Source organism: Augochlora pura, chromosome 3 (assembly GCF_028453695.1).
Source record: "Augochlora pura isolate Apur16 chromosome 3, APUR_v2.2.1, whole genome shotgun sequence".
NCBI lineage: Eukaryota > Metazoa > Arthropoda > Insecta > Hymenoptera > Halictidae > Augochlora > Augochlora pura.
In genome coordinates this window covers 16927246-16949821 of record NC_135774.1, presented here as the reverse complement: position 1 = coordinate 16949821, position 22576 = coordinate 16927246, and the positions used below count along the sequence as shown (strand labels likewise).

The 22576-nt window shown below is 33.7% G+C and overlaps 1 protein-coding gene across 3 annotated transcripts in view; it reads right to left on the bottom strand.

Annotated features, from left to right (window-relative positions):
• The window catches only part of LOC144478768 (uncharacterized), a 148566-nt gene that overhangs the window by 13184 nt on the left and 112806 nt on the right, over positions 1 to 22576 (bottom strand). For all 3 annotated transcript variants that reach the window (XM_078197007.1, XM_078197005.1, XM_078197008.1), the window contains one exon: positions 11693 to 11822. In XM_078197007.1, the coding sequence (XP_078053133.1) occupies positions 11693 to 11822 (130 nt within the window). The remainder of the gene's footprint in view (positions 1 to 11692; positions 11823 to 22576) is intronic.

Genomic DNA, 22576 nt, shown 5'->3' with positions numbered 1-22576 from the left:
CAACTGTGTGATAATATTTTGTGCATTATATAATAAGACACCGCATACTTTATACAATGTATTTGCATAGAACAACACCGAAGTATGCTATGAAAGTAATTTCTACTGCCGGTGTATAGCTACACCGTCGTAGCGTTTCACACAACTAGAAGGTATCAATCATTAATTATTACAAACCTTGACAGATCTCGAGTAAGAAGAAATTAGGCTTAAAACATTGAGAAACGAACACGATAATTCACGTGACACAGTGTTGATTTCACGTATCACAGGCTTGTAGTCACATGAAGGTCATGTTATTACAATTCATTAGATTCGTCTTGATTTTAGCTGTGATCATGTTATGATAAAAAATGCAGTCTCGTTTAAAAAAATGTTGAAGACCTTGGAAAATATGATCTTTAAAAAGAAATTATTTTCACTGCAACATGTCTTCCCTGAACCACATAATCTGTTCCTTTAACATTTTCGAGTATCATTAACACTACCAGAGATATTACTTTGCAACGGCTTTAGTCAATCACCCTGTGTAAAGTAAAAGATACGTAACGTTCTAGTGCAATTATTAAGCGCGAAATCGAGAGCACAGAACTTAGACTCCGCGAAAATACTTTATATTTAACATTAGTAACTTGGATATACTATATTATCCAAATAAATCAGGAAGTTACAAGTATTAGGTCTAACAAGAAGAGGTCCCCAGGGTTGCCCCTCACTTTTTGATGAGATTTGATACAGTGATAGAGCTCGTAAAACTGAATTTAGTGATAGCCAGTTTTGGGGAAAGATGACTTATAATTTCAGAGATAATTAACGTTAAATTTATGTTAAATTAATATTTATAAAAGGCCTGAAAGTTGTAGATTATGGCGCGAGGGTTCAGGTAGCCCGATTCGAACCTTCACTCCGTTTTCCCACTCCCTACAATGTAATTCAGTGGTTCTTTCGGACCTTTTATTAACAACTTTAACATTAAGTATCTCAAAAATTATAAATCCTCTATCTCCAAAAACGAATATCATTGGATTTACCTTTACAAAAGCTATCAATGTACCAAATCTCATAAAAAACTGAGCATCATCCCTAGGGACCTTTCTTTGTTACGTACACATACGTTTGGGCTCGCGTCGTTTACAATTCAAAATAATTAATTTTAAAGATTGGGACATTTTTTTAAATCATTTTTAAGACATCCAATGACAATAACGAAAAATCAATTTTTTCATAATGTCGAACTGTTCTTCTCTTTTAACAATTCCGTAATCTCAGGTTCCCATTACACATAATTGGATTATATTTACAATTAATTGGGGTTTAAGATCGAAATATTTCACGTAAGATCATTGTGAACAATGTACAGGGTGTATCAAAATTATAAGACATGATATATGATATATTGGAATTCAATATTTGCATATTATACATTGTGCGTTCATTCTTTCGCTTGAATTTTCTATTACTTCTCGCCAAGCAATTGTTTGATCGACAACGTATCGTACTTTTCGAATGAACCCTCCTCTTCTACGCCGAATGATTTATGCTCTGCGGAGACCTGAGAAATGTTGACCGTTTATTTCATTAATAACCACACATTCTGGAACAAACGTTCTCGTCGCGGAACGTATATTTTCGTAATGACATTCGTATCTAGGCCAAGACTTCGTGGAAATAGGTTCTCTTCGCCGATTTTGATGACTTTGGAATATGTTGTCAAGGTCGTTCATTCTGATTGTTCAACCTTCGTTTCGAGATATTTATAACAAATTTTAGTTCTAAACATATTTGATTGGGGCATAAGCAATCGCTTAATCCTTTTTATTCGAAGCCATTTTAGCTGTAAATATAAAATGATTTTTCTGGCTTATAGTGTTTCATCTTAACTATGTTAGTATAAAAATTATTTTAGGACGTGGTAGAATAATTCTATTGGTGCCTCAAAGTCACCACGCGAGTGCACAGGGTTAATCCTCGGAGGACAGATCGATACGGTATATTGTTTTCATTTGCATACATGATACGTATTTTTTTTTATGATGTTCTATTTTTTATGTAATGGCAAGCATTTTTCGAATTTCTATTGATATTGTCACGACGGCTCGAATAATGAAGTTGTTAGCTGCGAGTTGCACTGCTGATCGAGAGAAGTGGATGGCTCGATCGATACACAGGTTTCTAGTCAATGGTGTTGTTTATAAGGAGAAAGTGTACAGATTGACCCGAGATATAGGAGAGTCTTGACATGTTATTAACGATTGTCAGTCATAAACGTTGTGTTGCATTTTTATTATCATAATGCGTTCTCCATCGAGGCGTGATCTCCACAACAATATTAATAATTGAGAATAAAGTTTCATCCTTTACATTTGATGAAGTTGTCATGAGTTTGCACAGTGATCGTTTCCAATGGCTATTAATAACGTTATAAAGGTCCCGAGCATAATCGCTTATACAAGGCGACAAAAAGTCTGCATTTCGCAAGGACTTTGGTATGTATGGTCGGTGCTCTTCGGTCTCTCACGTTCCTAACCCAGACCTAACCCTGACCTAAATCAAACTCGGACCTAATCATCCATATGGACTTGCTTATGCAGCTGATCTGGACTATGTTTTGTAAATATCTTGGGAACAGATGTGAAAATCGATGAGGAGAGCCATTTTCTGTGCATATAACAACTGCCTTCATCTTTAACCAAAATTTTTATTAGTCACTTTAAAAAACCGAATTTATTGCGGAATCTGTGAACACCGTTGAACAGTAGGGCTCGATTTGACTTCACGTAAGTCAAAATAAAACTTCAAGTCCATAACATTCAGACAAATGCACTAATGCGTAAAATTTTTGTTCCATCGGATGAAATTATTAATAAGGAACATAGGTTTTTTTAACTGTCTGAAAGATGATAAAATAAGGAATAAATGAGTTCTGTAGATAAGAAGTAAAAAGTACATTTTGGAGAACTAATAAAACAATCGTGTGAATTTTGATTTATGCTTTTAAAATTAATTACCAATTCTTTCCGAAAACATGGAAGTTGATATTTAACGATTGGTGTAGGGAAAAAGAAGATTGTTATTTTCAGTGAATTGATTTATAAGAGTTTCTCCGTCCGGTTAAATATATAACATTCGGTATTTATCTTTTCCCGACGGGAAACCAATTTACCGTCAGTCTATTGTAGTGTATTTTTACGTTTACCTTAATTTATCGAATTCTTCAGTGTCACATTCATTTCGTCGCTTCATTTTTCCAGAGTGTCTTTTTGTGTGCAAAAGTATCTCTTACACTTCAAAAGAGCAAGGAAAAATAAAATTACGCACGTGCGGTGCCAATTCTGTACGTGTACGTGTATTTGCACAGTGTTGTACAAACATACTATAATAAATCAATACTTCAGAATACGATGTATTGTTAGATTGTTTTCTTTCAGAATCGAAGGAACAATGCAGAAATTGTTGTTCGTAGTACCCAAGTTAAAAAACTTGGTAATTATTCGGAACTGGATCCTCAAAATAGAGCTTAACGACCTTGAAATATTTGTCAAGATAATCTCGGTCATTCTATTACCGTCGAATACCTTTAATAATGAAAATACAACCATGAAAATACAACCATGAAAATACAATTAAAACATATTATAATATACAAATTTCTTGCTTACAACATAAATTATATTAATTTTTGACGTGCTATAGTTCACATTATATACAGTTTTAGCAATATTAAAATGTGGATTTAGTTGAAGTTACCGTCGCGAGGGGGTGAAGAAAATAGGCCTAGTGCTCGCCCCATTAAACATATAAAAATCCATATAAAATGTAGAATAATGCAAGCGTAATGAATAACCCCCCCCCCCCCCCTTCTCCACGCAAGCATTCATAAACACTAACTAAACAAAATTCGACAATTTCTTTGAAATCGTGTACACATACGATTTTGTATATTTTAATTACCGTTAGGTGACAGCTTGTCTCAGTGGTGAGATCACAGGACGGGACCTGGCAGGAATGCGGTGACGTATGGTAATAAAGCGGGTTCCAATGTTCAGAGACTGAGCATACCGTCTCGCGTGGAAGTATGGAGAGTGAGTGATATGCAGTTAATTTTTCCTAATAGTTTCTCGGATTGGAATAAAAAAATGGACAACTTAAGCAAATCAGACACGAATTTTCGAGCCTCGCGAGACAAAGACAGAGACAGGCAAAAATAGATAGATAGATAGATAGAGATAGAGAGAGAGAGGGAGAATTAGGGTAGTCGGCGAATTTGAAAGCCAGCGGTGAGCATGCAGTGTACAACAATCCAAATATACAATAATGCTGAAATAAACACAACACCCAACTTTTCTATTTCTAACTTTTTAGATATAAACATTTTTTAAGAGATAAGTCTGACTTTTTCAATTAAACAGAGACCAAACATGATGTTCTGCAGACGATATTTATTCAATTATATAGTAACTGATTTTATGTTATGAAATCGGAAATGTGTCCAAATTATATCATGTTTGGTCTCAATTTACTCAGAAAACTGGCAGGAATATGTTAAAAAGTTTAGTTTGAAAATATTAAAAGCAAAAAGAATGTGTTGTTTTATGAATTGTCATTCCGAGAATTCTAGTCAGAGGAGCCGCGTTCCATGCTACATCATACGCTTGACTGACTCAGTCGCAACTTACCGTAGGCGTAGGAATGACAAATACAGACGTAGGAATAACACAGGGATAATGTGAGCAAGTCTCTATTAGGAAGAATTTAAGACTATTATTTAGGACTATTAGGGAGAATTTACTATAGTGCGAATACAGTAAATTTTCTCGAATTATATTGGGTTGGGGAATAAGTTCGTACCGTTTTTATATTTCCTTTCATTTTACAACGATTTGTTGATGTTTGACAAAGTGTATAATATTCATTCGATAGAGCTATTTCTGCTCCACAAAACTGTGCTAATCGGCTTTTTGAGTCATTTAATTTGTTATTACTTTTGAGGTTGTAGCGACACACGGTCGGCGACCGTAATAACCATTCGAGCTGTCCGCTCGCAAATTTCAAGGGCATGGCGAAAAAAAGCATTCTTTGACGTTTGCAAAAAAAGATAATAAATAATAAATAGTAAATAATGGATTAATTTATTGTTATTACTAGTAACACAGTTTTGTAGAACAGAAACAGCTCTATCAAATGAATATTATACACTTTATCAAACAGCAACAAATCATTATAAAATAAAATAAAAGAAAATATAAATATGCTACGAACTTATTTCCCAACCCAATAGCTTAGTTTGTATATAAAAATGAACAAGTTCGAAAGAGGAGATATGTACTATTATTCCGATTCTCGCGGCTCATTTCTGTAATCGTTGAAATGCAATAATTATAAAAAAGTTGAGGGACAATCTGAGAGAATTTGCTGTAGTGGTAAAACAGCGTAACATAAAGCAGAAGTGTCAGAAGTGGGAATAGGTGGGCCTAACAATGGGCTGCTTTGCACCTGTGCCGTCTTGGGACTCGCCTTGCGATTTCATCACGGTACTTGCAATCTAAATTTAACTAAAGTTTTCTGCAAACAGCTGGAAAACTAAAGCTGAGCGACGTTAACGTTAGTGATTCAAAAATAATACATTAAAAATAAATTTTCTGTCCTCTTTAAAAATAAAATTTTTATCTTCTCATGTATTACAGAATGTTAAATAAACTTAGGTCGAAATAGTAACTTCATACGAATATTATGTAGTTAAATATATTTCAAGGATAGTTTATTTGCCAAGTTCTATATTACGTGAAGAGATATAAACCGTTTTTTCTTAATATCTTGGAAATATAATATCTTTATAATATGCAATGTAATTGAAATCGGCAATGGTATATGCTTTCTGCAATTTCGCTAAATTTTGTTTACCTTTCACTCGTTATTCGAAATTTTTATTAGATAAATATTTTGATCGACTTTGTTGTTTGTATACTTATATTATTTAGCTTCTATCAAACGTGCATAGCCATAATAAATTTCAAATCGATTGGTAACACTAGCTTCCTCTTTATCGCTGGATGAATCGATGAAAAAAAAGCTGTCGATGTCGTTTCATTATGGAGTCAAAACCTGTCCGTGATCATCCGAACGCGATATTCATGGAACAACGCGGTATGCACCGGAAGTATTCTTTAAAAAGAAAACAACCACCCAGACTACCGCTATTACACGATGTTTCTATTCGTTGATTAATACGGAATTGAATCTGAATGAACCAGCACACATGTGCACTAATTCTCGTCAAAAATGAAAGCGTTGGATGTAATCCTTGTTTCGAATGGTGGGAACTGGAAATGCGATCTTTATGGGATATTATAAAGATAAATATGTAAATAACAACAGAATGTGATTATTAATCTTTTGGATTTCTTCACCGCCCACGTAAATGGTTTTTGTTGGGTTTAGCAAGCATTTCTATAACCAATCGTGTTGGTTGATTCACAATGGCGAACTAGTGCGAGAGATAATTATATCGGAGTAAAGATATCATGAAACACATTAATAATAAAATACACGTGTAAGTAGAAGTTTCTGCTTTTTAGTTTGTATCGCAAAGACGAAAATAATGACGCCCTATTTCTTTTTTTAATAGACATATTTTGGAGGTACCTGTAGAATTTTGCAAATTTCTTTGCGAATTCAACTGTTCTTTAAAGTTGCGTTTTAGTACGTATTCAACACGAACGGAATGACTCACAATCCGTAATGAAATCCTCTTGCTGTAATTTAGATCTGTCTTCGCCTTGTTATGTGGCATAAAACTACTTCACGACCCCGGATGGAATCATTGAATTTGTTAAGTATAGTGGTCGCCGGTTGTAATTACTAAAATTAGACTGCTCAGTTCAATAATCGGCCTAGACGACACTACCAAATAAATTAAAATACTCTTGTAGGAACGATAAAAAATGGAAATTTTAACGATTGTTAAATAAAAGATTTTGTAAATCAACTTATTATAATTCTTGATATAAGTATTCAATATTATTTCACACAAGATTTAATTGTTATATTACAAAATAATGAAAAGAACACAGAACTGCCATGGAGAAAATAAAAATTGTGAAATAAACTTCTTTATATTACTCAAACGTTTTTATACTAATCTTGTATATTATTTGTCCAACGATATAAACCAAATTATAAAAGTAGTAGAGGTTCGATCGAATGACTAACCGCTGTACTTTTATCGACGTTACAGTTAGCAGTAGATAAATACAGTGATTAGCTTTTATTTGCTTTCCAACGATAAAACATTTGTTCTGGAACACCCTAGTGACGATCGTACATCATTCAATCGATAATAAATTTCCGTGTTATTAACAACGACTTTGAATTTCGTTTACATACATGTAAGTATTGTATATGATCGTCCTATATACGGTAGAACCTCGATTACCGCAACCAAAATAATCGAAAAAATAATCAAATGCAAATATAATTCTTAAAATCACATCTGTTTATTTTTACTACTATAACTACTAACTATAACTATTCGGATATTCGAACATTCTGATAATCCAAATTTTAATAATGGAATTTTTGGTTAATAAATATTCCGGTAAACGATCGGTCCATTAATAGAGGGGTTCTGATAATCGAGGTTTTACTGTAATTATTTTCCTTCAGTTTTATTCGACAGATCCCAACTGGGGAATTTCAACATATTTACCAAAGTTTTGGCAAGTAAACCAAGCCATAGATTATTCGTTTAAAAATATTTCGCAACTGAAGCGTGAAATTAATGAGAATTATGTTCAACGATTAAAAAACTAGACTAAATCAATTCAAACTGTCAGGTATACATTTTAATCATAATATTGATTACCCCTTTTGTCTTATTCAATCGTTAACTACTTTTCTGTTAAAACCTTGAGCTAATTAATTTGGTTAATTCATTGGGTAGTACTTGAAAAAGTGATGAATTTTGTTATATCTCATTTTAATTTAATATAATTTCAGTTTTCTAATATCATATTTCCTTGTTTATGTTTTTTATTTTTCTCTTTTCTACTTCAGAGTTAAACTTTCTTTATCTCCATATTTTTTATGACGTTTGCCACATTATCGTTCCTACGTACCTTGTTCTTTCGTATAAAAACGCGCGTATTCTTCTGTAACAATATCTGTATTCACGAAAATATCTGAAGATGAACACATAGCCTTTAGTAATAATATACGAAACATCCCAAGATAATTCCTCCGCTTGATTTAGATTTCTATAAATATTTGAACAGAACTTACAATGTGATACAAAAAAAACAGCACACTTTAAAATTAACGTGATTTTCATTCATCTAACATTACAACCAAGCTTTTACTCTTCTGTAAACATATAAAATATCACTATAAACACACATATAAATGAAATAGAATTGAATTTTGTGAGTCTAAAGAATTTTATTTGAAGAAAAGGAATTTTTATGGAAATAAAGTGAAACAAAAGGACGTACGTTTAACTAAAAATAATATATAGTAATAAATCAACGAATGGTATTTAATATTTAATGCTATACATAATTTTTAATTAAATGTATCACCATTTCGTTCTACTGTATCTCCATAAAAATTCTTTTTCTTTCAAATAAAATTGTTTAAACTGACTATTTTATTGGTGCATGTATATAGCAGTATTTTACAAATTTGTATAAAACCTTGCTTGTATTCTTAAATAAGTAAAAATTACGTTAATTTTAAAGCGTGATGGAAGCCAACGATCCTTAATAAATGAAATAACGACTCGTTTAAAATTTCGCCAAATGTCCGTAACTTAATGTGAATGTTTGTCATAACAGTTTTCAGAATATCATCGTTCGAAAGACGCATACCTCAAGAAACACTTAAATATTGGCAGCTGTTGGAATAGCTTTCCTCTAATTTGGTCCGAACCAGTCTGAAACGATCAACAAGAAATGGCTGTGTCACGTTGAAGGTTAAACTCGCCATGATTATGATCGATTTAACTGGCCTTTAAATGCTTGATGACAAAAAATCTACGAAATTCGTGAATGTATCTTACTTGCACTTTCTTTCGAATTCCTTTTCCGGTTACATTCATAAATATTGACGAATCCTATATTGAGCAGCATGTTGTAACACGAATGTTATCGTCGAAAACACGGCAACGAAAGAATAATTTAATTATTTAATGGTGCAAATGTAGAGTATATATTTATTTGTACTCTTTTGAGACTTGTAGTGGCTTGTTAAAACATTAATAAAACATGCGCACGAACAAAAATGTTATTGAAACATTTTCTATAAGAATATATCCATGATTTTAGTGATCATAATTCGAAATAGATAATTTCGAGTTATTCTGTAATAGTATTGGAAGTGGCATTATTAGTAAATTATAATCAAACAAATGAAAAGCTTCTGTTGGTTTTGTAGGTATAGAAGTATAGTTTTTAATAGTTTTATGGAAATCATATGTTCATAGATCAAGGAGTACAGACCAGACATGTTTCTTTGAACAGGTGCATGACGATACTTTACAAACACGTGAAGACATCCGTTTCACTTTTAGAACGAATAACCTTGTCGATTTATGTATCCGGAAAGGTGTTAAAATTTTGTAATGAAATTATGGCCGGCTTTTCATTCGCATTTGAAAAAATGTATGACTATCACAGCTGATTGAAACAACCTGGTTGTGAAATAATAAAAATGGTTTCCATCTCCAAATAAACTAAAAGACAGATTTGAAAATATTGAACTTTCAATGCGAAGTCAAATATTTAAAAAGTATCAACGGTTGTAAGACCGGTTTGTAAGACCGGTTCGTATTGCCGGTTTGTAAGACCACTAGTAATTGTTTATTCATCTGTGGGGATCGTATAATTGGAGAAAGAATGGTAAAAAATGGAACGTTTTTCATACACTTGCTTCTACTGAATCGAACTTGGTCTTCTTAATTATTGATGTGCAACGTAAGAACAATTGATAATCATTGAAAAACTTCTCTGACATCAACTTCTCGACTTACATCATCCAATCCCTTTATCTTAAAATCTCAGTAAGTATTAATTTTAGAATAATCACGGGCTTATACTTTTTCATTTAAAGTATAATATTCTTACGATCTACAAAGGGGAAAAATATACCTTTTCCTTTAGAAAAAGGATGTTGACGTAGAAATTTCGAAAACTACACTGTATACAAATAAAGTAAATACAACTTTTGTATTTAACACTTCATAATTAAACGCATATTTTAAAAGTTATGCGGAACATGTATGAGTTATATGACTCACCCTGTATAGCTATATAAGAAAACTTTAGTTAAACTCAAATTATGAATCCACGCGATTCGGACACAGGCAATCGACTAATAACGTTTGCAACGTGTTCTGCATTTTATAACCCATACAGTAGTGCTCTTGTTTTTATACATAATCCGTAATGCTGAAAGCTTACACAGTCACCGGATTTTAATGACTTTGAAATATGTTATGAAAGTCCGGTACACCATTTCTTGTACGGGGCGTCAACAAATTAGCATTTCCATAATCCAGACTCAACCATGAGCTGGACCTAATTCGTATGGGATCGTTTATCAAGTTGTTTATGAAGTCTTGGTTAGAAAAGTGAGAACCAGGGGGGGGGGGAGGCAGCCGTCAGACTAGTCCGACCATACATGCAAAAATCCATACGAAATGCGAATTTCTTGCCACCTTGAATAAGCCATTGGATAAGAGATCTTTGTCACCTCGATCTATAAACGGAATAGAATGTAGTAATAACAACAGTTTTTTTAATAGCAACCGAGCCAAACTCAGCATAGAACTATTTTTGTAAATATCTCGGGAACGAAGGTCGAGCTGCGATAACACATAATGTAGGTAAAAGTTATTTGGAACGATGACCTGGACAACATATTTCAAGGTCACCAAAATCGATGACGAGGACTCATGAATCTTATATTTAATGGGACGCAACACTCTGAATTCTTTTAGAATTTTTACTTCCAAAATCAATATTTCTAAAAAAACTGTAAACTTAAAAATGCCGATTCTATATCGGAACTATCAAGACAGTACATTTATATTTGTACAAAAACAGTGTTTATTGTAATGTGTAAATTTTACTAAAAGAGTATTAAACTTTTCTTATGGAATCATAAATGCTTAATTGTTGTTAATTTAGCGGTGAAATTGAGCTTTCGGTGAATAAGTAGAAACATGAGACTACTTCATGAAAGTAAGTTTAATTGAAGGCAAATATTTTCTCACTGTGTTTTTTTCTTTTTTCTCTACGATATTTCAGTTTTGATGTCACATCGATCTTCAGGTCATTAGCGATGACTTGGTGCTGTTTTCTTTTTATCTAGCAATTTCATTAGGTACTTCAAAGTATTTTCTGCTCGTTTCTGTACAACTGTTATCAGCAAACGCAATTTTCTTCCAGCAGAGTAATATTGAAGAATTTGAAAATGTTATTGAGATTCTAAAATCAGCGAATAATCGAAACGAAATGATTTATTTTGAAATGAATTAACTGAACTAACCCATTTTACTCATTTGATTACATATTAATATAAAAATTGCACCACATCTAGGTGACTTATTCAATTATTTGTATAAGGAAATATATAGCACAATGAATTTTAATATACGGTTACTGTTAAAAATGCTTAAAATCGATTCTAGTCTACTCACGTTATCATTTTGGAGCAGACTGTAGGAATGGTTTGAAGGTCCAGGGCTGGGTGACGTTAGTTCCGAAAGTTTGCTGGGGGACAATTTCTCGCTGTTTCCGCCTTCCGCGCCGTCGCTACTTCCACTGCCACTGAAAGTACAACACCATTAATTGGATTGTTTCCTTCGTCAATTATACCAGCCGATATCATATGAATAACTACAAAACAATGCACTTCCTCAGATTCTTGACTTGTATCTTAGCTAATGTTCACACAGCACGCACTTACTACTTGAACGATAAAGACTTCAAACATTACTTGTATTCTTTAACTCTCTTAGTACCGAACAACGATATATCGTTGTTGGCTATTGTTGGAAAGATAGTTTTCTTAATATTTTTATTAAACAACAATTTCATTTCTTATTTCTTCTCCCTTTTTGAATTTGATATTTATCAGGCTTTTCAAAATTCTTGCAATTTCTTCCCGAAATTTTACCAAACTTCGTCAAAAGAGTTTTAAACATTTCGCTCAGATACATACGCTTTTGGCAGGTACTAAGGGGGTTATTTATCTAGGAGGCATTTTTCTACGATATTCATCGAAAATATTTATTTATAGAATTATTTATTAACGAGCTAAAAGTTTCTATACTTTAACACACGTATAGTTGAAATTGAAACGAAATAAAATGAAATACCACGAATAGATAGGTGATGGCATGGGTAAGTATCTTGAGTTGTCACAGATAAATAATTTTGTCATTGAAATAGAACAAGCGTTCGCAAGTGCCGTAGTTCCGAAATCGAGAAACCGCTAACACATATGTGAACGATATAAAGTACCAGACATATTGTAGGGTACTGGATGAATGGGACAGATGTCTGGTAGAGTGTTTGGGCAGCTTCGAGTGACTTGAGTTTATTGCTTAGGTTCCTCGGAGTTCTACGTAGCCGAAACATAGAGTGTGAGTGAGTGAAAGAGAAAGAGGGAGATGAAGAGAGTATGAGTAAATATGAAACAGCGTGTGAGACTCTAAGTATGTGTATGAAAGAGAGACACACACACACAGAGAGAGAGAGAGAGAGAGAGAGAGAGAGAGAGAAGGAAAGAGAGAGAATGGAAAGGTAATGAACGTAACAGAAGAAAGTAACGAAAAGAAGAGCAGAAGAAAAAGATCGGGCCATTTGTAGGTGAGTCGTGACCGACGAAACTCGTGCGTTGTCGTTGTCGTTGACATTGTCGAACTCAGGTCGAACTTATTGTCATTATTCTTGTATTTGTTGCCATTATTGAAGTCGTTATTGTTATTGATATCATTGTGTTGTTATCGATATAATTGTGTTGTTATTAGTTAGAAGTTGTTGTGTTCTGTAGACTACTCGTTATTTTGTTCATAAACTATAGCTGATCTTGTTATTCGTCACATAATGACAAATGAATATTTTTTCATGCATCAAGCAACCAAATTAATGGTTAGGCTACAAAGATATCATGATTTTTACGTGGTCAGTTTATTCACCAGATTTAAACCTAATTGAAAACTTTTGGGGAACAATCATAACAAAAATCTATAGCAATTGCAAACGTTGTAACTCCCTTTTTGTGTTCTAAACTGCCGTGAACGGAAGCAAAACTTTTCGTAAGTTGATTTCATCAATACGAAACGTTACTCGAATAAATGGCAATTATACTAAACATTGATTACGTAAAGAAAAAAATTTTGTTAATCTTAAAAAAAGGTATGGCTTTATAGAAATTTAGTACTTGCTTTTTGGTAAAATAAATAAATTTAGATTTTCCTATAAATAAATATTACATCTATGAATTTTATTATGTATATGGTTTCTTTTATTCATCCTACAATGTTATCGAAGTATCACCTTTTCAATAATTATAAGATTTTAAGAAAAATTGAACGAATTTCGTTCGTGTGTATGAAAACTTACACGAGCTACAATACTATACTTATTAAACAGCATTAAATGATACGTTTCGAATTAATATGCAAAAACGTTTTTATTTCTAGAAAAAATGGAATACTCATCAATATAATTTAGTTTACCTAGAGTGGGGTAAAAAATAGTTGTAGCGAATAAATAAAGAATGTACTCAAAGTTTTAATTTTCAAAAGTATGTTTTTAAGAAACTGAATTTGAAACATGATTGGTTAAACATGACTATGGAAAATTTCACGCGTTTATTTATTAGAAAGCATTTTTTATTTTCAGAGCACATTAGCAACAAAAGATTTTCATTTCCTTTTCATGAACTTTACTTTTCCCCAACTATCTAACTTATATTAAGACAATCCAATGAATATCTTGAAAAATTTTTACACTGCAGAAGTAATGTACGATATATAAAAACCAAATGAAACACGATATTGTTTTTGGTAAATCTAGAAAGATTTAACGTACGTTGCTATATGCAGTTAGCTGAATTTCATAACTAAATCATGAAAATTCTCAAGTTGCCCTTAGAATTCAATTTTATACACGTTGCCATTTAAAAGTTCAATAGTTCAATACGTATGTTGTAATTAATAACGCATTGTCGCTATGCGAAGTTTTGCTAAAACTAATAACAAGTAAGAAAATTTAGCACTGTACTGTACAGCACTTTCGTTAAATTGTTAAATTTTTCTGTACGTGTATTAGACACGGATTTTGATAAAATCGTCCATAGCTTGAACGATATAGCTTCGTCCATAGATTGAATATCAAAGTATCGGCACAGGAAATACACAGTTATTTAACCCGAGTCTTCATACATCACACCTAGAGATTTATTATAAAGCAACGAAACCTGTAGCGCAGGAAATCAAATTCTGTTTAATCTGCTTCCCAACGGATTAAAAGTCGTCGCGACGAACTCGCCGACATATTCGTATTCCACTCATAATTGAATTCACGCGTTGGCCACAGGAATGTCTAAAAATTAGGCGAAGAGCTGAACGATTCCAATAAACGCGCACTGGATGGTAGTCGAACGGCATCGGCATCCGATCTTTCTATCGATCGGTTTGGAAAAGACCGAGCAGTTTCCTTACGTAAGCACGGTCGCGGACACGCACCGGTGTGTCGTTTCGTTGTCTCGTTACGTCCCGGTACCGTGTCGCGTTCGTTCTGGATTCGTTTCATACACTTCGTCCCGTGAACTTCAGCCCGACGAAAAAACGATCGCAGACGGCACTTCTAGCTGGCGCGGATCGGCACTACCGGCGAGGCCATAGCTGCGCCAGGTATTATTAAAACCTAACAAGTACAAAGTGACTCGGTCGACCGGTTCGACGGTGCCACCCAGCATAGTATTTAACTCTTCTATAATGTTGAACGTAGCCGACGACACTCTTTCCGATCCCGTTGCTATGGCAACGTAGTCCTTGACCTCCAAGAAAGGGGTCATCTTTTTCGTTCCAGCTGCTCCTTTTGCAACGGAGCAGCCGCGGACCTGGTCATTGTTGGGAGCTAGAGATGGGATGGAGAATCTGTATCGTACCGCTGACTAACAATAAGGTAGCGGAACCCTGTATTTTCTCGTGTTTCTCGATATTCGTTACCGCGAAACGCCACGAAAGTTCACAATCATCGAGCAAATATAGAACATAGAGCATATATGTAGTATACGGTATGCTGCAAAATGTTGCATTCGACTGGGAGTTTTTAGGTGATCTTCGAGATCGTTAAACTCGAAAACGATAGTCATTTTCCGTGAGAACGAAAGGTTATGAAAAGGGTAGTAGCGGAACATTCGTGTTTTCGGGGGTGTATCTTCGATCGCTAAGAGAATCAAAATCATTTCTAACAAATCATTCATCGAATCCGAATCTTCTACCTGCAGAAGTATATGAGTGGCTAGCCATTCATCTTACTCATTTGGTTTGTTTACTATTTTCATCTTGCGGACGTAATTGCGCTTATAAGGAAAAACGCCGTAAATTGCCATTTCAAAAAAATCAAGATGATGAATTGGTTAAACTGTAGCATATAGGATTTACGTATTTAGCAGAAAAAAAAACACGAAAACAAGTAAGAAAACAAATTATGCAATTTGCAACACTAGAGGACGGGGGGACAAGACGAATATGTCAACTTTGGAAGAAGAAACAAGTATTTTAAAGTGTCATTATTACATATTTAAAAGAATGTAATGATCCTTATGTTAAAATTAAATTTTTCTTATTTATGTTAAATGATTTTGGCTAACCAAAGAAAAGTTTTGCCTTTGCAGAAGAAATTTTGAGTTTACTTTTTTTTCGTATTTAATAGGAGTACTTGTTAATATTTCTGCTCTTTGTTTGCGTTACATACCGTTTAAAATAAATAATTATTTAATCAATTTGTAAAATACAGCAAAATTAAAGTGTCGGTCGGATATACCTGCTGACATTAAGCTACCATTTTTGTAAACATCAAATCTATTCAAGGTGTGAAGAAACACGGTTTTGTGACTCTTGTTCATCAACAATATTACGTACTTCATTACATATAAACAGTAGTTACACAGAAATAAGATAACACAAATGTATTTACCTCGACTTTTTGCTTTTCTCGTCACAAAACATGTTCTCGATTGTTATACATAGAACTATGTCACGAAACTCACCGCCGACGACGGAAAATAACTAAAAACAACACCAAACGCTGGATGCAATTTTGTCTGTGTCGTTTACACGTCAAATAAGGTTGTACGAAGCGTTATTCATTTTATCCGACCTTTCCGTCTTACTCGCCCATCCCTTACTAATACCAAGCATTAGCGAACAGAACATTATCAACAATATCTCAAAAGTGAAAACATGTGACATTGTACACTTTTTGCCAAAAGAAATAGCTTAGGAATAAAACAATTTATTGTTTACGGAACTATGTTGTGGCATTACAACGAACCGCACTTCCATAGTTCCTAATGTTAAGTTATTCGTCATTGAAGAAAAACTACATATGCGTTGTTGAGAACCTGGGTTATCTTTTTGATAAGGAGTATACATTAATAGATAATATCTATTTTATATATACATATATAATTATTATCAGTTTGTAGCAATACACTCTTCCAATGATTTATTTCTTTCCATTAAGTAATGTATTTAGGTATCAATTGTATATATGATATATATATATATATATATCACTTTCTACTTAATTCTTTTTTAATAATTTTGATGATGCAACATACGCACCATTAATTTATTCCGATCTTGAGAAGTATTAGATACTTTCGAAAAGGATGTTTTAAAATATTAACCCTCTGCGCTCGAGTGGTGACTCTGAGGCACTAAAATTGTTAACAGCACTTTTCAAAATAATTTTTATATTATAAAAGATTAGATTGCAAAATTTATTAAAAGTGTAATTGCTATTGCGTGAGTTACAAGATTCAATTTAATATGCATAAAATACATTTTGTCATATAAAATGGAAATATTACATGTCAGAAATTTATTTTAGAATTACAGTTAGAACGACCGAGTGCAAAGGGTTAACTAAAATTGCATAATATTTTGTATGATTGAGTGAAAAGTATATTTTTGCATAACATTCATTCGTAAAATAGGTTTTAATTACTAAATACAGTTTAGTATCGGTATCATGACAGCAAATACCGAAATTGCTATGCAGTATCGTAATTGCGACGGTGCCGAAATCAGAGTCAGTACCTGTAAGCTTACGATAATATATTGTATATTATTGTAATATCCATTTAGTTTTATTATTATTTAGTTTCAGATTTATATATCTTATTTGCAAGAGGAGAGGAATACGATATTACCACAGTTGGAATATCTTATACGTACAACATTGCCAATTGGTTATATCTACCTTGCAACTGTAATTTACGCTATACTTTATTCTACTATTAAAAATTTAAGGCTTACACGGTCCTGCATTATACAGTTCTTACTGTCGAGATTTTCCAGCATAAGCTGTGTCCTGGTGGAATTATTTTCTCAACATTCCGCTATCATTGCCGCTAGCTTCATCGGGGGGTCAAAGACACACGGATACCGGTGTGTGGTGGTTAAGTTCCACTTAATAATAGTGAAGCCTGTTCGCGTTCCAATTCATCGCTTACCCAACCAAAAGGAGTTTTTTTAATCTTTTCAACGGTCAGCTGAACGATTGAGAAGAAAAAGATTATCTCTGTCCAGTCCTTTGGTTCATCTCTGGCAAAAAGCAACACCAACGACTCAATCTTTCTATCGTACACACGAAGCTCGTATTGTAATACATGTTTTCAGCCACTGACGAATTCTTTTCTCCGATAGAGAAGATCAGCTACGATAACAATACCCTTGATGGATCACACCTTCGATCCTTTCACTTTTATTATTTCTAGCGATCTTCTTCATTTTCTAGCAAAATATGAGTGTTTACTAATGATTTTTACTTTTTATTACCATAATAATATAGAATGCAAAGTCATCACATGGTGCAATAATACGATTAACTATTGAAAAGTAGATCAATCGACTAACGAAGAGATTCTGTATTCCGTTCTTTCATATAAAATATCAGCAAGTAATTAAAGAGACAAGTATTATAAGAAATCATAATTTTTAGAAATAGATGTTTATTTTAAACAACGTCTAAGAATCGTTGAAAATTCTCACCTAGTGTTACACGTCTCTCGAGACAGATTAAGTAGGTTGCAGATTAAGTTGCGAATAATATCTATTTAGTTATATCAATACAATGTATAGTATCTCATAAATATCGCTGATGTAAATAGCAGAACTTTGACAGTTTAGCAAGTCGACTTTGTCTCCAGCATTTGAGCAAGGCATTACAAAGATATGAAAAATTAGAAACAATAGTGGAGAGAAGAATTTACAGCTTCCTGGAATTTTTTTAATTTTCACAAATCGAGATTTCGTATTTATATGAATAATTGATCAACTCGTAAACTTTAATCGTGCTGGTTATGTCATTTTCTAACTCGACTGTTTTGACTCGTTCAACTGACGCGAATAGAGAGCATCATGATTGAAAATGCGTCATCGAAACAACGATGCTCACAATCAGACGCAGCTACCTACTGTAAAAAGATAATTTACCAAGGTTAATTGCGTGAACTGATTCCTCGATACCTGGATGAATGTGAACTCCGCTTCGTGGAAGTTCTGTTACAGATTGTTCCAAGAACTAGTTTCGTTAAATGACTGGAACATTTCCGTCTTTGTAGAAATTGTCGGTATGGTCATACAAACGTGATGCGAACTCACAAACGATGCAACTTATCGTTACCGAATCCCGTTGCAAAGATTATCCATTAAACGAACTGCGGAACTTCCTGAGAGATGTTACACCAAAGTACTCTGCGTAACTACTAATACTCCTGAACTTCTGTTTATAGCGACCGTAGGGTTAACGAAACGCTCAACGTGTGTGTTCTTGGTCGTCGGAGAGAAAGAGCGAATAAAGTATTTTATTTTTTACTCACACCCTCTGAATATGTCATCATCGACGTGTTTCTCGTAGGGGAAACCAGGGACAGTTGTAACACCGGACCGATAATATAATATATGTATAACGTAAAATGACATTTGCAATATCTCCTCGATAATCATTTTCTTTCGAACGCTAATGACGAGTTAAACATTGCTATATGGTAACTGCATATTTTTACGTCTAATTTTCTTCTTATTTATGAATTTACAATCAACAGTGGAATTATTTTCAATAATTTTTCAAGTTTTCGTATCAACTAAATGATACGAAATCATTTCGAAATGCTTAACTGCTTATTTAACTTTTAAATGATTAAATAGATAAGTTAAAATAAACGTAGAATAGAGTGGTATTTAGCATTTGGACATTGATATAATATAAAATACACATTCAAAGTCCATTTTATTTTTTATTGGTGCATGGAATCTTAGCATAAATAAAATTTTCAAAAAATTTTAAAAATTTCACTTTTCCGATGTCACATTTCATCTCTTGGAAAATAGATCGTAAATCTTATTTTGGAAAATCCGTGGATCCTTCAAATTTCTTATTGCCAAATTATATCAACAAATAATCGTTTATTAGTTCTAATAAAGCCAATTCAGTCTATATATATATATATATATATATATGAAATGTTCTGTTTGATAATGAATAATTTATGAATTTATTGTAGGAAACGTTACCATGAAACACCGTCTAGAATACGTAATCAATTACATGTATGTTCACTGATTAACCCTCGTACGGTGTTCATCATGCAGTGATGCTATTCGCATCACATAACCCCCGTAAAACGATTCATGCATATCTTTGAAAACTGCACTGCGATATAATGCTTTTAATCTTATTACATGAAAGAATGTGTACAACAATTAGTATAACAATATGAAAGAAAGTAAAAATGTATTAGTTAAATATAAGCAAGGTTGATAGATTTTGCTCCATTAAAATGGTAATTAAAAAAATTATGGACATATGTGTATACCGATATGTGACAACCATACCGGAGAAGCCACCTTTTATTTTGCTAATATGAGTCCCTGAATACATGTAGATAAGAATATATCGATTTCACGTTATGCCGGTATTTCGATTTCTGCATTTTATAAAGATTATAAAGCCAGAACTCTGAATGTTTGTTTCTAAAGCAGTCGGTGTATCAACAATCGTTCTGAAAGTGTTAATAATTTCCACAAAGCAATACTCGTACATTCTTGTCTATTTATTCATTGTCTTCGCGAGAAAGATGTATCGGTACAAACAATGCGCACTTTTATTTTTGCGTGGAAGAAAACGAGCATGTAACATGTTTCGATCAACTACGACAACGTATTCCATTGTCTTGAAAGAGCGCGCAAGCAGGAATGAAGTGAAGTGAAAGCATGAAGTGGTCGCGTAAAGGATTAAACACAAGTCGGAAGAGTATGCGATTGGCACGGCACGACACGCGTGAAGTAGAGATCATAAAAGTCAATGGAAACTCACAAGCAGCCCGGGCAAAATTCGCGAGATCGCGCTTCCAACGGCCGATAGCAATTTTCGCAAAGCCAATCCTTGCTCGTGACGTAGCAACGATTGCTGGTGACGAAACTGATCAGATTGCACCCGGCGAGCCGAATCCCGTTTAAAACGGACGCGCCCATTTCCCTCGCGTTCATTCTTCTGCGCTATCGTCTCTTTGGTGCACCCTTTCACTCGACGCTTGACCGCTCTACTATTTGGAATTCACTGACACGGCCGTTGGCAGATTTTCAACGTGTGCATCGTTCCGTTCCAGCGACGATCGTCGATTCGTCCTTTATCGACAACCTCGATCACACTGTGCTCCTGATCGCTAAATATTTCGTTCTTTCTTTATTTTCTTCGTCGCTTCGAACGTTTACTGTAGAACTCCACCGTTTTCGCCGTCGTAAATTGCACGCACAATATTATGCCACAGAGGGTAATGCCACGAAGTTAATTTCATTCTAAACTCCAAGATCTACACTTCAAGATCTACAGCTTCACTTGTTGCCTTCTTTACTCCTCTTGACAATAATTACAAGTTGTTAGTAGAATTATACTATTGTTACGGTTTCTTGCTTATTAAAATCTAGAAAACATACTATCCTTGAAACATGTAACGAATATTTCTTTTTATCGATTAAAGTATTAGCAGAATGCTTTCCATCCAGTGAACAAGTTTTAAATGTAAATCTTAACCGATTATGTCTATGTGTATAAACAAATTTAAAACAATTTGGCGATCATAAATGGTTGTATTTAAACGTTACTCGTTACAAAAAAAATTGATAATTTGGATAAATGATAAAACACAAAACGAGCGCGAAACACTTTTACGAGTTTTGCCTATCGAATGAACGTAAATCAAACTTCCAGTTGCTTTAACAACGTACCAGTCCTGTGACCACGTGGAGCCGCGCGCACTTTGTTTTGATTTCACCAAATCGCCGTGCCAACATTCAACAAGCACTGCGCAAACTGCACGTGTAATTTTCACTGGTATCGGGTGACAACGTTTCACTTCTAGCAGTATTATACATAGTTCGTCACCCTGCACACTCACGTTGAGAAGAAGACGTTATTAACCACGCTGCTGAATTTCCTTCATCCGGAAAATTCATATTGTTTCTCTTTGCTATCTGTACATCAAAGTCTCGATGAACTGTTTAAGCGCGATTCGCGCGAGCTTATCTCTTCGAATGGGCAAAAATACACGTCTTCCTGCAAGATATGGTTTTCCGTTAATCGATCGCGTTAACTTCGTTTCCTATTTCGTTTGTCACTTTCTATATCTGATGTTAGCGTCTTTTTTGCTTTGTGCCCCATTAATCACAAGATATCTTCAATTTTTCGGGGTAACCGCCCTCGACAACATAACCTGACAACCTGCATCGTTTATTTCGATAGGTAAATCTGTTAGTAAGCTTTTTTAAATACACAGTGAGTTTGAAGTACAGTAACGTAATTTGCATGCGCCTTTTGTGTTTATATCGATATTGTTACGATGAGTGGGAACTGTTAAATTGATTGTTACTTTTCAAACTACGGAAAATGTAAAAGGGTTTGCCTTTGCTACCTACTTTAACGTTCATCGTTTGTGTGACAATTAAAATGAGAAAGTATAGGTATATACTAGGAATAATAATAGTTTTATATTATTGTTATGACTTTACATGATATTTGTATTATACGAACATCACGCAGATTAGAAAAATCATAATAGATCACATTATTTATAAATATCGTAAATTATATTACGATTATTTCATGGTATCATGAAGAATCCAGTTTTTAGTTAATGTTCCTGCATATTAATGATCGTATCGACGACTTTCATCATCAGATTGCCGCATAAATTCTGTTCATTGGACTATGTTTTTCTCGAAATTAATATTTACAACGTGTTTACATTTATTTGAAGCTGATACACATTGTTGAAAATT